The sequence below is a fragment of the Gossypium arboreum genome, chromosome 5, assembly GCF_025698485.1.
Source record: "Gossypium arboreum isolate Shixiya-1 chromosome 5, ASM2569848v2, whole genome shotgun sequence".
Lineage (NCBI taxonomy): Eukaryota > Viridiplantae > Streptophyta > Magnoliopsida > Malvales > Malvaceae > Gossypium > Gossypium arboreum.
The window spans coordinates 7329331-7351299 of record NC_069074.1 but is presented as its reverse complement, the minus strand read 5'-3'; the positions used below and the strand labels follow the sequence as shown (position 1 = coordinate 7351299).

At 31.7% G+C, this 21969-nt stretch overlaps 1 protein-coding gene and 1 pseudogene across 1 annotated transcript; one reads left to right on the top strand and one right to left on the bottom strand.

The window, feature by feature from the left end:
- Positions 1-741: 741 nt before the first annotated feature.
- On the bottom strand, positions 742-2797 carry LOC108451990 (40S ribosomal protein S15a-1-like; annotated as a pseudogene).
- A 14742-nt stretch (positions 2798-17539) lies between these two features.
- LOC108452656 (cytochrome P450 714C2-like) lies at positions 17540-19817 on the top strand. The gene is made up of 5 exons (XM_017750457.2): positions 17540-18002; positions 18136-18362; positions 18444-18691; positions 18780-19131; positions 19206-19817. Exons 1-5 carry the CDS (start codon positions 17720-17722, stop codon positions 19629-19631), a joined length of 1536 nt encoding a protein of 511 aa, XP_017605946.1. The 5' UTR covers positions 17540-17719; the 3' UTR covers positions 19632-19817.
- Positions 19818-21969: the final 2152 nt, after the last annotated feature.

Below are 21969 nucleotides of genomic sequence, written 5' to 3'. Positions count from 1 at the left end.
GAGAAGAATTACATGGCATAATGCAATAGAAAGTAGAAAAATCAAAAGCCGCTAATTCCTAGAATTTCTGGTTTGTAACAAGCCACCACATTCCCCCATTATAATCATATTAAAACAAACTAAAGTTTAAAGGAATATAATATATAATAACATATGATGGGCTAGAATGTTAATGCTTGAAGCATATGCTTGGAAGATTCTTTTCCCACACACCAGAAGAATTTCCTTTAAAGCATACAAACCCATCCTTTACTCTTTCTCTTTCAGAGACCATTCATTGCCTCAATCTTCAACTGCAATTTCTTCACATGTTTGAGGTCGACGGTGACGGCAGCATCAAAGGTGACGATGAGGATGGGGATATATCGTGATCGCTGAATAGTAGCTGTTCAATCAGTTGGGCAACTGAAGACTCTTTTGGCAGTTCATCAAGAATGGGGATCATTGTGGCTCAAGCCAAGCGTATAAATGACTGAAGAATAGTTAAGTTATTTTCAGCATTTGCCTGTACTATTTAGTATTTATGCCTGAACTTGAGCTTTCAGAAATGAAAGTGAAAACATTAGTGGTTGAAACTAATATTATTAGAGCTCTTTTTGCACCTTAATTCTACCGGAAATTATGTTGTTTTATATTTCATATCAAGGTTGATTATTCAAAAGCCGCAAAAGCATAATTATAGATAATTTAGTACTGCTATCGAACAAATATTATAACCGAAACTCATTTCGAAATGACAAATTATCCCTACGTAAAATCATTATTATTGTCCTCAATTGAAAGGCATATTCAAGAATCCTATAAATGGATTTTTAGGAAATGGCTTCCTAAGTTTCAACCAATTGTCATTACGGGAGAATATCATTAGAAAGTAAGAATACACGCGTAATCAAAAGATTTCCCAAGACTATTGCAAGCATGGAATGAGTCAATCATCCACATTCTTCCATTTCATCAAGAACTTCAGTTATTGGGAAGTAAAAGAAGTAAAAGGTTATGTATATATTTTCAAATGAATGATTTGAACATACATTGCTTCCAATAACTGATTGCAAAGTTAAGTCGTAAAAGTCCATCTCAGCATGTCGAGTCTTGACCAAATGAGGCTGTAGTATATTCCAAGGTTGGTAGTTCACCCAAAAAAGTCGTACATGAGCATTAGGAGGACCTTTTCCTAGTACAAGGAGACAGCGAAAGACACACCTCTGCCTCTGGTGTACTAATTCTGGTGCTGCGTAGCCAATTGCATATAGCAAACCAACAGTTCGGAATCTCAAACATCATAACCAAAACATAAAAAGTATAATCCCCAAATATACAAAATTAGATTTGCATAAACACTGATTGACAAGAAGTGCCAATTCCAAGATTAAGAGAAATCAAAAATTAAAATCTCAGAAACTTGGTCTCAATAGAAGAAACCAAGTACTTCTCCACCAACATTCTTTCTCTTTGCTTCTTCATGGTCCATAATGCCAGCCGATGTGGTTAGTACAATATATCCGAACTGCAGTGAGAATGCATGTAAATGGCATAGGTTAGCGCTCCCATTTTCGATCGGTTAAACCTTCCATTAGCAAATACAAGACATACCACAATAATGATTTCTTAACCTCGGCAAATACTACTTCATGCAGAGAACAAACACCAAAAGTTTCTAAGCAAACCTGTCTTGAAGGAAGCAGCCTGGCGGTCCAACCCTCTATCTCTTTGACTCCAACATCAAAACGAGGACTGATCACCCCACACTAATTCAGTCTCCCGTTCAGTTCAACCACAATTTTGCCAGCTCTGTGATCGTCAACATACTCAAACTCTCCAATATAACCTGCAATGGCAATCGCATTTTCATCTTTACCAAAGATAAAAGTTTTAACTAAAAAATGGCGGAGAGAATAGGGAACAAACCATGCTTCTGCATGACCAAAAAGAACTTGATGATAACTTTGGAGGAAGGCCGGATCATGACCTGTCGTTTTCTCCTCTTCTCTGCATTGTACATGCTCTTGAGTGCATCATTCAAAACACTGACTCTCACCATCCTTTCCAAAATACAGGCTGCTGCGGATTTTACAGTGAATGACAAATAAGCATTTAAAGTTCTCTCTTTTTTTTTAAAAAAAAAAAAAAGAGTCTAAACAAAAGCAAATAGAAAGCAGATGATTCTTGTAAGTTACATGCATTATCTTGTAGCGAACACTAATTCCCCACAGTTATATATCTCCGTCCCACTCTCTTATTCAAACAGACTTGAAAATTACCATTACCATTACCATTCCAATCAAAACCCAACTTTTCTCTCGAATATTACAATTAATCTTAGCCGGTTTTTAAGCTAACATATAGGCAAGCAAAAGAAACAAAGCAACAACTGTTTTGGAACATAGAAAAACAATCGATTCCTAACTTGCTCAAAATACTAAAAAAACCTTTCAGTTTCATTTTGTTTTGTACAAATTACAAAAGACAGAGATGAATAACTAAACCAAGTCAATTACGATAATTTAATTCCAGAAAGTGCCTATCTGATTTCAATTGAAGAAATAAATAAATAAGTAGAGCATAAAATTCATAACAAGGATGAAATTTAAAGAGCTGACTTGATATAGTTTACCTGAAAGCAAAATTAGCGGCCGCGTCTGTGTTCTGAGTGAGGGTACAAAAAAGAAGGCGAGCTAAGGTTTTGGCATGGTTTATAAGTGACAGCGGTTATGTATTTCTAGGGCTGGTGATTTAAAGTTGGCAGTTACGGGAACATCCAGCTCCAGCTGCTGGACTGACACAACCATGATAAGATAGCCCAATAAGTTGATGGTATAATGATTTATTTAGTCTTCTAAACTTAAACAAAAAATCATTTTAATCTTTCATTTAATTTTTCATTTTTTTTATCTTTTTAATTTTATTTTTTTGTGAAATCACTCTAAAATAGATAAAAAAACAAATATTAACTTTGCTGAAATAGACTTACACATAGATTACCATGTCAACAATTAATTAATTTTTAATATATATTTTTATAAAATTATAATATCTTTTATAAAAAATTTAAATAGTTTTAATAACTTTCTATGTTTCTTGAATTTTAAAAATTATTTGATGTTACATCTACATATAAGTTTTTGTCAAGAAAATTAAAATTTGTTAATTTTTCTATATATTTTAGAGTGGTTTGCATCAATTAAATTAAAAAGTGTTTATGAATTGAGCTTTTAAACTCAAATTTTCAATCATGAATAAATCTTATTCAACCAGTTTTGCTATTTAAAATAATGAAAATTTATATTCTTTTGTAATGAATTTTAGATATAAATAAGAGTATATTATTCTATAAATAATGAATCCAATTATTTGAAAGCTCGATGAGTCGGCTTTAGCTTGGACCTATAATTTTTTTTTAAATTTGGAGCTCCACTCGAGTTTAAATACATTTAATTAGACTGATTGGTGTGGCAATTTTCTTTTATTTTTCTTATAAATTATATATAATTATCTAATTATTGAAAAGTTCTTTTTGCTGCCTAACTATAAAAAATTATAAAATGATCATCCAATTATTCAATTTTTTCTTTCTTGGTCACCAACCGTTAAATGGCCAATAAAAAGATGATGTAATAACTTTCTAATCAGCATAATAGAAACTTTAATTTTCAACATACATACATCATGTCAATTAAATCATGATTCTAAAATATATAACCCTTAATGTTTACACATTGTGTATTTTGGTCTTCTTTTTTAAATTTTTCTTTTCTTTATAATCCTTTCACTTACAAAGCTAAAAAAATAAAAGTCTATTGACTAAATTTGATTGGAAATATATCAAAATGTAAACACAAAAAATCCAAGATAATAATTGTCATATTTTCTCATTACTTTAAAATTAACTCTCGATGTCACAAATAAAAAGTGAAACTGTAAAAAAAAATTAACACAATGTGCAAATGTTGATCATTAATTTTTTGGAATCAATACTTAAATTGTCATGATTATTAATGTTGATGATTAAAGTTATTATTATACCAATTTTAAAAGTTGTCGAGTTATTTTTCCATTAGTAATTTAATGTGTGGTGACCAAAAATAAAATTTTGAATAGTTGGGTGACCAAAAAAAAAAATCTAATTAGATAATTATTTTGTAACTTTTTATAGTTGAGTGAGAAAAAAATAAATCTATTAATAGTTTAGTTATTACCAATGTAGGTTACCCTTGTTTCTTTTCTCCAAGGACGTTGAGTTGATGCGGTGTCATCCTATTCTCGATGTAACATAATTCTATGAAAATAAATTTACATTCTTTGAAACTTTTATTTTTTTAAACAAAATTTAAGCTTTGTTAAATACATTTCTAGTGAGGTGAATGGAGTAACAGATAAAATTGATAAATTGGCATATGGTGATTCCTTGAACTTGGTGATTATTAATGATATATGTTGAGTTGGTAATGTTGTTTGAGAATGATGGTACAAGTAGTTGAGTTGATATGGTGTCATCTTGCCTCTGGTGTAACGTAATTCTATGATTAATTTATTCACTAAATTTGATTGAGAATATACCAAAAATGGAAAGACAAAAAAATTAGAGATGATAATTTTTATATTTTTTTATTTTAAAATTAACCCTCGACGTCACAAATAAAAAGTAAACTGTAAAAAAAATTTAAATTGCACAACGTGTTGATGATTAATTTATTTGGAATCAATATTAACTTGACATGATTATAAATATTGTGAGTTAAAGTTATTATTATAACAATTTTAAAAGTTATCGAGTTATTTTTCCATTAGTAATTTAACGGGTGGTGACCAAAAAAACAAAGCCAACTAGTTGAATGATTATTTTATAATTTTCATAGTTGGATAATGAAATATAGTTTACCCTTATTTTTCTGTTCAAGAATGTAGAGTAGTCCCAACATAAGGCCATTCTATAAAAAATAAATTTACAATCTTTAAAACTTTTATTTTTTAAAACAAAATTTAAATTTTATTAAATACATTTATGATGAGGTGAATGAAGTAATAATTAAAATTCTGAATTGGTATATGGTGATTACTTGAACTTAGTTATTATTGATTATGACAAGCTATCTACTGAGTTGGTAGTGTTGTTTGAGAATGATGGTACAAGCAGTTGAGTTGATGTGATGTCATGTTGTCCTTGGTTGTAACGGCCTAATTTTCAGTGGTGTCAAAAATGGTGATTTGAGATCACTAAATTCGACAAATAAGATTGAACAAGATAGTAATTTAATATTTATGAGTCAAGTAAGAATTTAGAAGAATTTGTGAAATGGTGAAATTAGTGAATTAAAAGAATTTATTAGGTCAAACGGGTCAAAAATGAGGTATCGAGACCTCAAAGTTGAAAATCGAGCTATAAATATTTTATAAATATTTATGGAGTGTCATTGAGTTAGTATTAAAGTTTCGTTAGAAAATTTTAACGTTTGGATGGCTAATTAATTAAAAGGACTAAATTGAAAATAGCGCAAAATTTGTTAAATTGTGAGTAAATAGCTTAAGTATTTAAAAGATGGATTTAAAGAGCAATTAGACCCAAAGGTTAATGGCTGGACGGTTTGGGCATGAAATAAGCAAGAAAACAATGTGAACAAGGGCAAAATTGGAAATAGCATAAAATTAATAGTTAAATAATGATGTAATTGAAAAATCTAGACATTTCTTCATATTTTCTCAGCTAAAACGCCATAGAAGGTCTGGAGAAAGCTGGTTTTCATATTTTACATCATGTGAGTTTAATTCTTACTTTTCTTGATAATTTTTATGTTTTTATGACTTTTACAATTAGGTCCACTTGTAGAATTCATTAGTTTGTGATTTTATGGGTGAAATTGGAAGTTACCCTGGATGGATAAGGGAATTTTATGATGAATTATTATGAAATTTAAGTTCTAATTTTATATTAAGGTGGTTTTATTAAGTGATTTTGATAGGAAATGATATTTAGGACCTAATTGTGAAAAAGTTGTGAATTGAAGGTTTCTGTTGAAATTAAGAATATAAAAGGTTTTGAAATAGTTTATAATGATAAAATAAAGTGTTAATTGAGAAAAATTAGTTCAATTGATGGGTGAATTGAGAAGGGACTAAATTGTGAAAATTGTAAATTTTGGGGTAAAAGTGCAATTTCGAAATTTGAACAGCATAAATTGTGAAGTGAAATAGAATTGAAATGGATGCTAATGAAGGAATGATTTTATAATTATAGATCAAGAAAACGAATCGAATCGTGGAAAGGAGAAAATTCAAGAATAGTCCCCAATTTCTCGACTTTTACAAATTAGTCCAGGTAAGTTCATATGGCAAAGTTCAATGTTTTGATATGAAAATATTATGATTGTTAAAGTATTTTATTGTTGATGAATACTATCAATTTGCATTAACTAATGAATAATGTGTAACTAAAAGTACAAATTAGTAGGAACAATGGATTTGAGTGCTTCTATTCGTGACCTCGATGAGTTGATGAAACATATGTGACAAGTGTGCCCGTTTAAGACCATAGCTGGGCTATGGCATCGGTGCAATGTGATAATGTGACTCAGTATAAGACCATAGTGGGCTATGGCATCGGTATAATGTGATAATGTGATTAGTATAAGACCATGTCAGGATATGGCTTCGAGATGATATGTGAACCGTGTAAGACCATGGCAAGGCTATGGCTTCGTGTGTGATGCGTATCAATGTGAAAGTCCATGGTTTACTATGGCAATGTGATAATGAAGCACTCAATTCCTTATTGTTCCCTAATTTGACAATGAAGTAAATGAGAAATGGGCCTAAGGGAGTTAAATTGTGAGTTGCCATATGGAAATTATTCCAATGAGTTATTAATGAAATTGTGATTTGGAGGATGAAATAGTTAAACTAATAGATATATGATTGTGTACGATATTTGATATGATTTGTGTTTATATGCCTATGAGCTTACTAAGCTTCAATAAGCTTACTTGTGTGTGTTTAATATTTTTATGTAGATTGACTTGAAGTGAAGTGGGTAGATCAGATCAACACAACAGGCACACTATTCAGATCAATTCCGGTAGTTTTTGTTTTATGTTTAAAGATTTATATGGCATGTATAGAGTTTGAATGAATTGAAGTAAAGATGTTATAAACTAGTTAACAATATTTGTACTAAAACAGTTTTCGTAAGTAGCAGTAGTTTGACTTTGAAAAATCACTAAAAATAGTAGAAATGGAATTAAATAATGAATAAATTATGGAATCGAATCTTGATGAGTCTATTTTCATATGGAAGAAGCAAAACAGGTATATGAGCTATATTTTATGAGATGTTTAAATTTTTGTGAAACAGGGCCAGAGCGATTTCTGGATCCCCTGTTCTGACTTTGAAAATTCACCATAAATTTTACAAAGATAATTAGAAGTCATACTTTATATGTACAGATTCCTTATTGAGTCTAGTTTTATTAGAGACAAACGGAATAGTCATTGAAGCTCTGTACAGAGAGATATCTGATTCGTAATACACAAAGGTCATAGTAGTCAAACCCTGAAACAGGGGAGATTTTAAATAATAAACTGTACTAATTGGCTTGACCAAAAATTCTAGAAAAAAATTGGTAAGTAGATATATGAGTATAAATTCAGATAAAATTTATGTATTTGGATTTCGAGTTTTATAACTCGAGATATGAATTATTTAGCAACTATGACACAGTTGGACAGCTTGTCTGAAAAGTATTATATAAATGATCTAAATTTGGTTAAGTGCTCAAATAAGTTTAGTAGTGCCTTGTGCTCGACTCCGGCAACGGTCTCGGGTAAGGGGCGTTACATTTATTGGTATCAGAGTTTCGGTTTAGCCGATTGTCGGAATATGTATGATGTGAAAAGTGTCTAGAATTACATGCCATATAAATCGTGATAGTGTCTTGTGTATGATCCGATCTAATCCTTGTTTTTATTATAGATTATCTTCGATTTGAAAAGATGTCGATAGACCGAACAAACTGAGCAAGAAGAAGTTAATAGCAGAGTACAAATCTCGAACAAGGAACAAGTAGTGAAGCTCGATTTCATTGATGCGAGAACAAGAACTCAAAATATGATTTATGGATTCATGAATCGGTGGTATAATGAGAATGTGCGAGAAAGAAATCGACTCGCAACCTCCTCCCCTATCTCAACATCTGTAGTACCCCGGTTGCTCCTCCACCTCTTCCGACAACCTGAATCGCAAACGTTCTCCATTTGAAAAGCTCGAAAACATGGGGTGAAGAATTTTGGGAAGAACAGACGATGACCCGTTAAAGTGAATATTGGTTACAAAGTATAATGAGGGTTTTAAGCAAATGGCGTGCTCACCAGATGATTACTTAATATGTGCCGTGTCATTATTGAAAGAAGAAGCTTATAACTGGTGGGAAACAATAGAAATTTGTTGTATCTAATTGAGAAGATCACTTGGGAATTTTTCAAAATGAATTTAAGAAGAAATATGTCGGTAGAAGATATCCGGATAAGAAGAAAGAGAATTTCTCGACTTATGACAGGAAACAAGTCGGTGGCTGAATATGAAAGAGAAATTGTTTATCCGAGCAAATATGCTCGAGATATAGTACCCACTGAAGAAGAAATGTGTATCAGATTTGAAGAAGGGCTTAATGATGAGATTAAAATGATGATAGGGGGCATTGAGATACGAGAATTTGTTGTTCTATCAGATCGTGCTCAGAAGCTTGAAGAAGTATATAATAAAAAGATGCAACGAGATAGAAGAAGTAAAGAATCTTTCAAAAGAAGTGCATCTAAGTCATTTTCGGCTTTACCAGTGAAGAAATCTAAAGAGGAATTCAGTCGAGCCACTTCAGTACCGGAAAGATCAGGAAAAAGTAGGCCAAGACAATCTGATTACAAAGCATCTGACAGACCTACACTGTTAGTGTGGGTAGTGTACAAAATACCCAAAGGCCCAAGTGTCAATATTGTGGAAGAAGTCACCCGGTGAATGTAGAAGTAAATTAGGGCTTGTTATAAATGTGGGGCCACCGATCACTTTATTCGTGATTGTCCCCAATTACAAGTAGAAGAAGTGGAACAGAGGAGAAACCGAAAATTCTTCCTCAAAAGGAAAACGCCTCGTCGGAAGCGAGCTACTGAGGGCTACTCGTTCGGGTATGAAAGATACGCTAGCCGATCGAAGTTAGGGCTCCTGCTTTCGTACTTATGCCATTCGAGCGAGAGAAGAAGCAAGACTCGGATGTAATTGCTGGTACTTTCTATCTTTATGATGTTCCTGTATGCTTTAATAGACCACGGTCTACTCATTCATATATTTGCACTATGTTAGCATCTCGAAAAGAACTTATTTGTTGAGCCCACGATTATGATGTACAAGTTACAAATCCGTTAGGTCAAAGTGTGGTAGTTAATTTAATATGTCATAACGCCCTTTGAAAGTTAAGGGTCGTGATTTCCCCGATTTGATCTTGCTACCCTTTCGGAATTTGATGTTATCTTGGGCATGGATGGTTAATGAAACATGACGCAATAGTGAATTGTCGAGAAAATGAATTAGTTTGAAATGTTAAGCAGAGACGTTATTTTGGTTGAGTCTGGAAATTTGGATGACATGGTTAGAATGATTTCCTTTATGTCCGCTTTCGTAAATTGTTGCGTAAAGGAAATGAGGCTTATTTAGCCTATATTCTTGATACTCAAGTTCGAATCAAAGTTAGAGCAACTATCTATTGTAAATGAATTCATGGATGTATTTCCTGAAGAATTACCAGGGTTACCACCCGATAGAGAAGTTGAGTTCGTGATAGATGTGCTTCCGGGAACAGCTCCTATATCGGTGACACCGTATAGAATGGCTCCAGCAGAATTAAGAGAGTTAAAAACACAGTTGCAAGAGTTGTTAGACAAAGGGTTTATCGACCGAGTATGTCGCCGTGGGTGCACTGTCTTATTTGTGAAAAGAAGGATGGTTCATTGAGGTCGTGCATAGATTACGAAAAATTGAATAAGGTAACAATTAAAAATAAATATCTTTGCCTCGTATTGATGATTTATTCGATCAGCTTAAGGATGCTACAGGTGTTTTCAAAAATAGATCTCAGATCTGGGTATTATCAGTTAAAGGTAAAGGAATGTGATGTACCGAAAACAGCTTTTAGAACTCGGTATGGTCATTATGAGTTCTTAGTTATGCCATTCGGTTTGACAAATGCTCCTGCTGCTTTTATGGATTTAATGAATCAAATTTTCCAGTCTTACCTAGATAGATTTGTGGTTGTGTTTATTGACGATATACTGATCTATTCAAAGACAGAATCCGAGCATGCTCAGCACTTGAGAATTGTACTACAGATATTAAGGGAAAAACAGTTATATGCAAAATTTAGTAAATGTGAATTTTGGCTTCATGAAGTGGGATTCTTGGGTCACATTGTGTCAGTTGATGGTATACTGGGTAGATCCGAGTAAGGTGTCACGGTGATTAATTGGAAAACTCCAAAGAATGTTACTAAGTGCGAAGTTTCCTTGGATTAGTGGTTACTATCGTCGATTTGTGAAAGATTTTTCACCGATTGCTTCACCGATAACTAAATTATTACGAGAAGAATGTTGAGTTTGTATGGTCGATGAGTGCCAACAAAGTTTTGATCAATTAAAGAAAATGTTGACAGAGGCTCGGTGTTAACTCACTGAATCGGTGTGCCATATGTAGTATATAGTGATGCGTCTCGAATGGTTTAGGTTGTGTATTGATGCATCAGAAAAGTTGTAGCATATGCTTCTCGACAGTTGAAACCACATGAGAGGAACTACCCTACACATGATCTTGAGTTAATGCCATAGTATTTGCTTTAAAATTTGGAGACACTACCTATATGGAGAGAAATGTTATGTGTATACAAACCATAAAAGTTTGAAATATTTAATGTCGCAGAAAGAGCTGAATTTGAGACAGAGGCGATGGTTAGAGCTGTTGAAAGATTACGATCTTATCATTAATTATCATCCGGGTAAGGCAAATGTAGTGGCAGATGCACTTAGTGAAATCATCATTATTTGCTCTTGAGGCGTTAAATGCTCATTTGTCATTAATGAAAATGGTTCTATATTAGTTGAATTAAAGACAAAACCAGTATTCTTTCAACGAATTCGGAATTGCAAGATGAAGATTCGAAGTTGGTGTTGAAACGACAAATGGTTGGGATAATTTGAACTTAGATTACTCTATTGATAATAGTGGTATGTTATACCATCGTAATAGAATTTGTGTCCCGAATAATCTAGAATTGAAGAAGGATATCTTATCGAGGCTCATAGTAGTATGTACTCGATTCATCCGGGTAGTACGAAGATGTATTGTGATTTGAAAAAATGTATTGGTGGCTGGTATGAAACGGAAATTTGTGAATTTGTGGCAAAATGTTTAATCATCAACAGTAAAAATCGAACATCAAGTGCCTACTGGTTTGTTACAACCCGTAATGATTCCGAATGGAAGTGGGAACATGTGACGATGGATTTTGTATCTGGATTGCCGGTGACTCAGAAGAAAAAGATTCGATTTGGGTGATAGTAGATGATTAACTAAATCGGTAGCATTTTATTCCGGTCGAGCAGATTTTTCACTTGATAAGTTAAGCGGAATTATATGTGTCGAAATTGTGAGATTACATGGGTGCCGACATCAATTATTTCGATCGAGATCCGAGGTTTACTTGAGATTTTGGAATAAACTACAGGAAGCTTTAGGTACTAAGTTAAAATTTAGTACAGCTTTTCACCCTCAGACAGATGGACAATCATAGCGAGTGATTCAGATTTTGGAAGATATGTTAAGGTGTTGTATACTCGATTTCAGTGGCGGTGGGAAAGGTACTTACCTTTATTGAATTTGCTTATAATAACAGTTATCAAGCTAGTATCAAAATGGCACCGTTTGAAGCTCAGTATGGAAGGAAGTGCGAACCCGTTGTATTGGTCGAATTAAGTGAATCGAAATTAGTCGAGTGGATTTATTTGGAAACTAAAGAGAAAGTTTGATTATTCGGGAAAGTTTGAAAGCGCCCGATCGTCAAAAGTCGTATCTGATTTGAAAAGAAGAGATATAGAGTTCAATGTGGGTGATCGTGTGTTCTTGAAAGTTTCTTCGTGGAAGAAAGTTTTATGGTTTGGTAGAAAAGGAAAGCTTAGTCCACGATTTATCGGACCATACGAAATCATTGAGAGGATCGGTCCGGTAGCTTATAGATTGGCCTTGCCTCCAGAACTTGAGAAGATCCATAATGTATTTCATGTATCTATGTTGAGACGATATAGATCAGACCCTTCACATGTGATTCCTCATACTGAGATAGAGCTACAATCAGATATGACTTATTCGGAGGAACCAGTGAAAGTATTAGCTCGGGAAGTTAAAGAACTACGGAATAAACGAGTACCGTTAATAAAAGTGTTATGGCATCGACATGGATTGGAGGAGGCAACCTAGGAAACAGAGGAGTTAATGAGATCACAATATCCAAATCTGTTTTCAGGTAACAAATTTCGAGGACGAAATTTTTAAAGGGGAGAGTTATAACTACTAATTTTCGGTGGTGTCGGAAATGGTGATTTGAGATCACTAAATTCGACAAATAAGATTGAACAAGATAGTAATTTAATATTTATGAGTCAAGTAAGAATTTAGAAGAATTTGTGAAATGGTGAAATTAGTGAATTAAAAGAATTTATTAGGTCAAACGGGTCAAAAATGAGGTATCGAGACCTCAAAGTTGAAAATCGAGCTATAAATATTTTTATAAATATTTATGGAGTGTCATTGAGTTAGTATTAAAGTTTAGTTAGAAAATTTTAACGTTTGGATGGCTAATTAATTAAAAGGACTAAATTGAAAATAGCGCAAAATTTGTTAAATTGTGAGTAAATAGCTTAAGTATTTAAAAAGATGGATTTAAAGAGCAATTAGACCCAAAGGTTAATGGCTGGACGGTTTGGGTATGAAATAAGCAAGAAAACAATGTGAACAAGGGGCAAAATTGGAAATAGCATAAAAGTTAATAGTTAAATAATGATGTAATTGAAAAATCTAGACATTTCTTCATATTTTCTCAGCTAAAACGCCATAGAAGGTCTGGAGAAAGCTGGTTTTCATATTTTACATCATGTGAGTTTAATTCTTACTTTTCTTAATAATTTTATGTTTTTATGACTTTTACAATTAGGTCCACTTGTAGAATTCATTAGTTTTTGATTTTATGGGTGAAATTGGAAGTTACCCTGGATGGATAAGGGAATTTTATGATGAATTATTATGAAATTTAAGTTCTAATTTTATATTAAGGTGGTTTTATTAAGTGATTTTGATAGGAAATGATATTTAGGACCTAATTGTGAAAAAGTTGTGAATTGAAGGTTTCTGTTGAAATTAAGAATATAAAAGGTTTTGAAATAGTTTATAATGATAAAATAAAGTGTTAATTGAGAAAAATTAGTTCAATTGATGGGTGAATTGAGAAGGACTAAATTGTGAAAATTGTAAATTTTGGGGTAAAAGTGTAATTTCGAAATTTGAACAGCATAAATTGTGAAGTGAAATAGAATTGAAATGGATGCTAATGAAGGAATGATTTTATAATTATATATCAAGAAAACGAACTGAATCGTGGAAAGGAGAAAATTCAAGAATAGTCCTGAATTTCTACGACTTTTACAAATTAGTCCAGGTAAGTTCATATGGCAAAGTTCAATGTTTTGATATGAAAATATTATGATTGTTAAAGTATTTTATTGTTGATGAATACTATCAATTTGCATTAACTAATGAATAATGTGTAACTAAAAGTACAAATTAGTAGGAACAATGGATTTGAGTGCTTCTATTCGTGACCTCGATGAGTTGATTGAAACATATGTGACAAGTGTGCCCGTTTAAGACCATAGCTGGGCTATGGCATCGGTGTAATGTGATAATGTGACTCAGATAAGACCATAGTGGGCTATGGCATCGGTATAATGTGATAATGTGATTCCGTATAAGACCATGTCCAGGATATGGCTTCGGTATGATATGTGAACCGTGTAAGACCATGGCAAGGCTATGGCTTCGTGTGTGATGCGATCAATGTGAAAGTCCATGGTTTACTATGGCAATGTGATAATGAAGCACTCAATTCCTTATTGTTCCCTAATTTGACAATGAAGTAAATGAGAAATGGGCCTAAGGGAGTTAAATTGTGAGTTGCCATATGGAAATTATTCCAATGAGTTATTAATGAAATTGTGATTTGGAGGATGAAATAGTTAAACTAATAGATATATGATTGTGTACGATATTTGATATGATTTGTGTTTATATGCCTATGAGCTTACTAAGCTTCAATAAGCTTACTTGTGTGTGTTTAATATTTTTATGTAGATTGACTTGAAGTGAAGTGGGTAGATCGGATCAACACAACAGGCACACTATTCAGATCAATTCGGTAGTTTTTGTTTTATGTTTAAAGATTTATATGGCATGTATAGAGTTTGAATGAATTGAAGTAAAGATGTTATAAACTAGTTAACAATATTTGTACTAAAACAGTTTTCGTAAGTAGCAGTAGTTTGACTTTGAAAATCACTAAAAATAGTAGAAATGGAATTAAATAATGAATAAATTATGGAATCGAATTTTGATGAGTCTATTTTCATATGGAAGAAGCAAAACAGGTATATGAGCTATATTTTATGAGATGTTTAAATTTTTGTGAAACAGGGCCAGAGCGATTTCTGGATCCCTGTTCTGACTTTGAAAATTCACCATAAATTTTACAAAGATAATTAGAAGCCATACTTTATATGTACAGATTCCTTATTGAGTCTAGTTTTATTAGAGACAAACGGCATAGTCATTGAAGCTCTGTACAGAGAGATATCTGATTCGTAATACACAAAGGTCAGAGTAGTCAAACCCTGAAACAGGGGAGATTTTAAATAATAAACTGTACTAATTGGCTTGACCAAAAATTCTAGAAAAAAATTGGTAAGTAGATATATGAGTATAAATTCAGAGAAAATTTACATGTTTGGATTTCGAGTTTTATAACTCGAGATATGAATTATTTAGCAACTATGACACAGTTAGACAGCTTGTCTGAAAAGTATTATATAAATTATCTAAATTTGGTTAAGTGCTCAAATAAGTTTAGTAGTGCCTTGTGCTCGACTCCGGCAACGGTCTCGGGTAAGGGGTGTTACATTGGTGTAATGCAATTTTATGATTAGACTAAATTTGATTAGAAATATGTTTAAAATTAAAATACCAAACAAATCTAATATAATAATTTTTATATTTTATCATCATTTTAAAATTAACCTTTAATGTCACAAATAAAATGTAAAATTATTAAAAAAAACTAAATTACACAATGTGCAAATGTTGATGATTGCTTTTTTTTTGAATCAATACTAAATTGATATGATTATAAACATTGAGGGTTAAAGTTGTTATTATGTTAATTTTAAAAGTTTTCGCGTTTTTTTTCCATTAGTAATTTAACGGGTGGTGAGCAAAAAGGAAAACTTTGAATAATTGAGTGACCAAAAGAGAAAAAACCGACTAGGTGAATAATTATTTTGTAATTTTTTATAGTTGAGTGACGAAAAAAAAACTAATAATTTTAGTTACTACCAATATAGTTTACCCTTATTTTTTTTCCTCCAAGGATGTTGAGTTGATGCAATGTCATCCTGGTCCCGATGTAACCTAATTCTATGAAAATTAAATTTATATTATTTAAAATTCTTATTTTTTAGAGCAAAATTCAAGCTTTGTTAAATACATTATTGGTGAGGTGAATGGAGTAGCAGATAAAATTGCTAAATTGACATATGGTGATTCCTTGAATTTGGTTATTATTGATGATATATGACGAGCCATTTACTGAGTTGATAGTGTTGAGAAGGTTAAAGAAAACACATCTCGCTCGTGCATGGTTTTTCTTTATTTTGTTAAAATATGTATATTATATATCTGGTTAAAATATATTATAGGTCTTTATACTTCTCATAAAATTTGGAATTTAATCTTTGTATTTTTATTTTTAAGAATTTAATTTCTCTACTTTTTAAATTTCAAAATTTAAGTCAAAATATTAACATTGTTAATTTTTTTGTTAAATTTGTTAGTGTGACATTTTGATGTATAAAAAGAAATCTCATTTACTATCAATGTAACTAGAAAATGATGTTGTAATAAATTTAAATTTAACAAAATAATTATAATAATGTTAACAGTTGAACATATATTTTAAAATCTAAAAGTAAATAGATTAAATTTATAAAAATAAAAACATAAGGACTAAATTTTAAACTTACCAAAAGCACAAGACTTGTGGTAGATTTTAACCAATGTGTGTAACTGTCGTAATGCAATTTGATCTTATCTACAAAAACTGAAAATCAAATATTTGATTTGACATTGTTTTGGGAATGTTTGAAAATACTAGAAATCAGTATACTCAGACCTAATTTAAAGTCCGAAAGGTGATTGATTTTTGCAATATTTGGTTGATGTTAAAATAGTGGAAAATCGGTTTCTATCTGCACGTTCCAGCTAATTTGATCCGATCCGGATAAAATGACCGACGTTAAATAAGGATGAATCGGTTTTTTATAAATCAAATTTTATCTCCTCTCTCAAAATTTTAATATTTTTTCAGTAAATAACTTCGAGTTGATATTAGACACATATTTAATTTATTTTTAATTATATCTATAGTATTATTTAAGTTTTTACTATGAATTAAATTGTGAATATTTGCTTTTATAATTAAAATAAATTATATTATAATATTATTAAATTTTAGTACTTCCCTGATGTTTATACAGGTAGCGCCATTCTACATGGCTCTACCAAAAAAAAATATGTTGACGTGGCATGTTGGTGGCACCGAATGATTTGGCTCCATCAACTTTTACTATAAATTTCAAGTCATTTTCATGTTTAGTTAAAAATAAATTATTTTAATAATTAATTAAATTTTTAAGTTATTTTCATAAAAAAGCTGAAAAATCAAGGTAGTATACATGGTTTTACTATGGTTAGTTTTTTTTTCTTTTGCTGTTTTCTTTTCTTCATTTTTCTAGGAAGATTGTTTTTCTCCCTTTTCAACGTTTTCTTTTCTTCATTATCCTAGGAAGATTGTGTTTGCCTCTTTTCAATAAGTGTGGCTCACTTTTAATTCTAAAAAAAAAAAATATTTATGTTTTAAAGGTGTGGTTTCTACAGATACATATATAATAGAATTTTTAATATTAATATTAAAATAGCGAGCTTCTAACACATGATTAATATAAATTTAAAGTTTCTTTCGTAACTCTCAGTTTTTTCGTAATGACTCTGTTCTATACCTCATTTCATATAAAACTTTAAAGTGGTTCTAATTTATTATATTTCATTTAGATTTTAATTCTATTTTTATATTGTCATTTACATGATATAAGAAATGTTGATTTTAACATATCTTTTTCTATTTTTATTAATAACACTTCACGTACTGTAATGCAGGCGATAGGCACAAATTTTAAAATTGACTGAACCCTCGACCGGTTAAGCTAGGCCAAATTATTACGATGAAGCGAACGAGTCTAGTCGGCTTGTAAACCTCGTACTGCGTATAAATAAGTTGCAAGCATTAGTACTTGGAAGGCCAATCAGCCAGCCCCGATGGATATCTACATTTCTATTGCCACTCTGTTTTCCGTCTTTGCTTTATGGAGCTTCATTGTCTATCTCTTTGATGTTCTGTGGTTCAATGGAGAGAATCGTCGACTGATTCTCCAAAGGCAAGGGATCGAAGGTCCCTTACCCGTCTTCCTTTTGGGCAACGTTCCTGAAATGAAGCGGATGCTTTCCTCTGCGGAAAAACTGCAGGCGGAGGACCCCTTGTCCTCACATCATCGTTTGATGCATCTGTTCCCTTATTTTATGCAGTGGACTAAACAATTCGGTAATAGAAACCTGAAACCACCTTCGTATTTTTCACAATGAATAAGAGGGAGGGGTTATTTGAATCCTATTTCTTCTACTATGCAATGAATTATCCGCTTAGTAAACAAGATTCTGTAATTTGCATCACACAGGTCAGTCGTTCTTGTTTGCACTTGGGAGGTCGCAGTTCATGTATGTAGCTGACACTTATCTCGTCAGAGAAATCAACTGTTTCACGTCGTTGGATATGGGGAAACCTGATTACCTACAAAAAGATCGAGGAGCTTTGCTGGGGAAGGGCCTTATCACCACAAATGGCTCAGTTTGGTACCATCAGAGAAAAACTATTGCCCCCTATCTTTTTATGGACAAGGTCAAGGTACATGTTAATTAAAGTTCAACGGTTTCGTTTTTTTTGTTTTTTGTTTATACAAAGATATTATCCACTCATTGTATGTAGGATAGGGTAGAGCTAATGGTGGAGTCCGTTGGGGAATTGGTGAAATCCTGGGGGAATCTAATTGAAGCTAATGGTGGAACTGCAGACATAAGAGTCGATGACTATGTAAGAAGATTCACTTCTTATGTCATTTCGAATGTGGTGTTCGGAGATGAGTGGCAAATGGGCATGGAAATATTTCCAAAATTTCTAGATCTCATCAATGCCATGAGCACACCAACAATACTTAGCGGCATCCCTTTCTACAGGTTTTTTTTTTCCTGTATCAATTGGAATTTGAGTGATAAAATATCATTTCTAATGGGCAAACCGATTCATTATCCCCCAACATATTAGATATCTTCCCACTAAAAAGAATAGAGAGATTTGGAGGCTTGAGAAGGAGATTCATTCGAAGATTATGGAGATAGTAAAGAAGCACAATGAGATCACTTCTAAAGACTTGTTGCAAGTTATGATTGAAGGTTCAAAAGGTGATATTGGGCCATCTATAACAGCTGATCAGTTCATAGTCGACAACTGCAAGGACATCTGCATCCCTGCCTCCGAGGTTACTGCAGTTTCCGCAATATGGGGTCTAATGTTATTGGCTTCACATCCCGAATGGCAAATCCGTATTCGTGGTGAGGTTTCAGAACTATGTAAGGGTGGGGTGCTGAGTTTCGATGTGCTTCACAAGATGAAAGCGGTACGTAATCATGCCTGTCAATTCCCATGAGAAATTCTGAATTCAAACCCAAAATTTCTCTCTCTTTATTGCAGTTAAAAATGGTGGTTCTTGAGGTGCTACGACTTTATCCAGCAACAGCATTTGTTTCGAGGCAAGCCTTGACAAATCTGAAATTGGGTGACGTTGAAATCCCAAAAGGGGTTAATATTTGGTTATGGATGCTAGAACTGCACACCAACCCTAACTTCTGGGGAGCTGATTCAGAAAAGTTCAATCCCGAGAGGTTTGCTGATGGTATTTCAAAAGCATGCAAAAGTAATCAAGCTTACATTCCTTTCGGTTTAGGGGCACGAGTGTGTCCTGGACAGAGTCTTGCTATGACTCAACTTCAGGTGTTGTTTGCAATCATACTGTCCAACTTCAACCTCACCATGTCTCCAACCTATCGCCACTCCCCTCAATACGCTTTGCTGATTGAGCCTGAATTTGGTGTGAATCTCCTTATCCGAAAGATATGAGCACGCTCCTTGTTCCTATCAATGATGTTGACAATAAACTACCCTACCACAATTAGGAAAGAAAAAAAAGAGGATTTTACTTCCTTTTTAAGAGATTTCATACTGTCATGAAACAATTTGCTTTCTTGAGCAAGTCTGCAAATTTTCGGATTTTAACTCAAAAAATTTAATTAATTATAAAAATAATTTGCTACTTTTTTTAATATGTATGTAAATCACCTAAAATGAATAATATGTCAACTAATTATTAGTTGTTAGAATAAAAAAATCAATATTTTAGGTATAGTTAACTTAGTTTGTGCCAACAGTATAAATACTAAAAAAATCAATATTTCTAAATATTTCAAGCGCCTAAACATAAATAATAATGGTGGAGCCATAGAGAATGGCGTCACCCATTTAATGTGTCAAATATTTTTTTAAAAGTGATTGATTTTTTTTTTAATTTAAAACTAAAATTAATATTTTATTTAGTGAAATCATAAAAAATGGCATCACCGTTATTAGAATTTTTTAATACAAAACAATGGGCTCGTTGGTTCAACCTACCGCTCTCAGTACTCTTACCCCAAAAAGTGATAAATATGAAACTAAATCATTTCTTTAAAAAAAACACTAAAAATGAAGTAGCAACTAAAAGAACGAAAGAAACAAGTTATCTAAAGAATGGAGGTAATTAAAGAAATTGAAAATGATCTTAAAACTTGTAAATTCTAAAGATGTTAAGATTTTTGCAGTGACGTATCTAGAGGGGCTGGTAGGGGCCCTGACCCCCCTAAATTTGAAAAGTGATCATTTAGACCCTTTAAAATTTTTAAAATTTTAAATTAGTAAAAGTAAAATTGCACTTTACTCTCCTAAAAATGATAAAAAAATTGATTTAATCTTTTAAAAATTATAAAGACATATGTTATTAAAATTTTAAGTTTAATTTCGACAAAATTTTTTGACTTCGTACCCCTGGATCTATTCTAGTCTGTATATAAGATTAAGCTCTGTAAAATGAGTTTTTTTTTTCTTTAGAGGATTTGATTTTGTGCTTGTGTCAAGGTTGTTTCTTTGATTTTGTACTAGCTATTTTATTTTTTATTTTTTACTTTTTGAGTTTTGTAGTATTGTTTGTGACAATAGAGGAAGAATTGGGTCGAAGAAGAAGCTTCCAAAGACTAATACATTGCCAAGTCGGCCAACATAATTTTACTTTTAAATTAAAAAAAAAATTCTATAGTAATGGCGACATTGACTATAATTCTACTAAATAAAATATCAATTTTATTTTTAAATTATAAAAAAATTGACATGTTAAGTGGTGGCGCCATTTTCTATGGCTCCACCACTATTATTTATTTTAGGCCTTTAAAATATTTAAAAATACTGATATTTATATAGATGACTATAAATAAGTTGACTCTACTTAAAATTTAATTTTTTTTATTATAACAGTCAATGATTGGTGACATAACAAGTTGGTGATGCTAATCTCTTTAGTTCCACTAACTTTTACTATATATTTCGAGTTATTTACATACATAATAAAAAAAGTGAATCCTTTTTGTAATTAATTAAAATTTTCGAGTTAGTTTTGTAAAAATCGAATATTTCTGAATTTAAGTAGTTTATCTTACTGATCTTATAATCATATCATTGAGTAATTTTCGAACGAATAAAAATATTATTTGTTATTAGGTATTACTTTATTAATTTAAATAAGAATTTGAATTTTGTATATAAAAGATGTTAGTTAAAATGGTTTATTTGTTATTAATAATGAATAAGAAGAGTTAAATTTATTTAAATAATTATTAAAAAATTCATTATTAATCTTTCAAAGTTATACTAGTATAACTTTAAATGTTAATGCAAATCTCTCATTTATATAAGCAATTTAATTGAAGCTCAATTACACATTTTAATTTTTAGTTGCTATTTACTATTATAATTTATCATCGAAAATTTTATGATAATTAAATATTCTCACATTTATTATATAAGTGAAAGAAAATATTTTATAATGAAATAGGTGGAGTGATACCAAACATATATTTTAATATTATTAAACATGTGTTTAATTTTTAAATTATTATTTATTTTATTTAAATATTATAAATAGATATATATTTTTTAAATATATATAAAAATTTTAGATGATGATTTAAAAATTAAATTATTACATCAAAAAAGGAAATTAAATTATACGTAGAAAATTTTGGAGAGCATTGGAGCTGGGCCAATTAAGGAGACGAACTCAACTCAGTATGACCAAGCCCAAAAAATATCCACTACCAACCCATCCCATCTCTAGGCCTGACCGATGATCCAATGGCCACGGCAAAACCTA

Excerpts from the sequence above, each read along its gene's own strand:
- LOC108452656 (XM_017750457.2), top strand. The coding sequence starts at position 17,720 with ATGGATATCTACATTTCTATTGCCACTCTGTTTTCCGTCTTTGCTTTA. Across the intron at positions 18,692-18,779 it reads AGCGGCATCCCTTTCTACAG|ATATCTTCCCACTAAAAAGA; the intron begins GTTTTTTTTTTC and ends CCAACATATTAG. Across the intron at positions 19,132-19,205 it reads TGCTTCACAAGATGAAAGCG|TTAAAAATGGTGGTTCTTGA; the intron begins GTACGTAATCAT and ends TCTTTATTGCAG.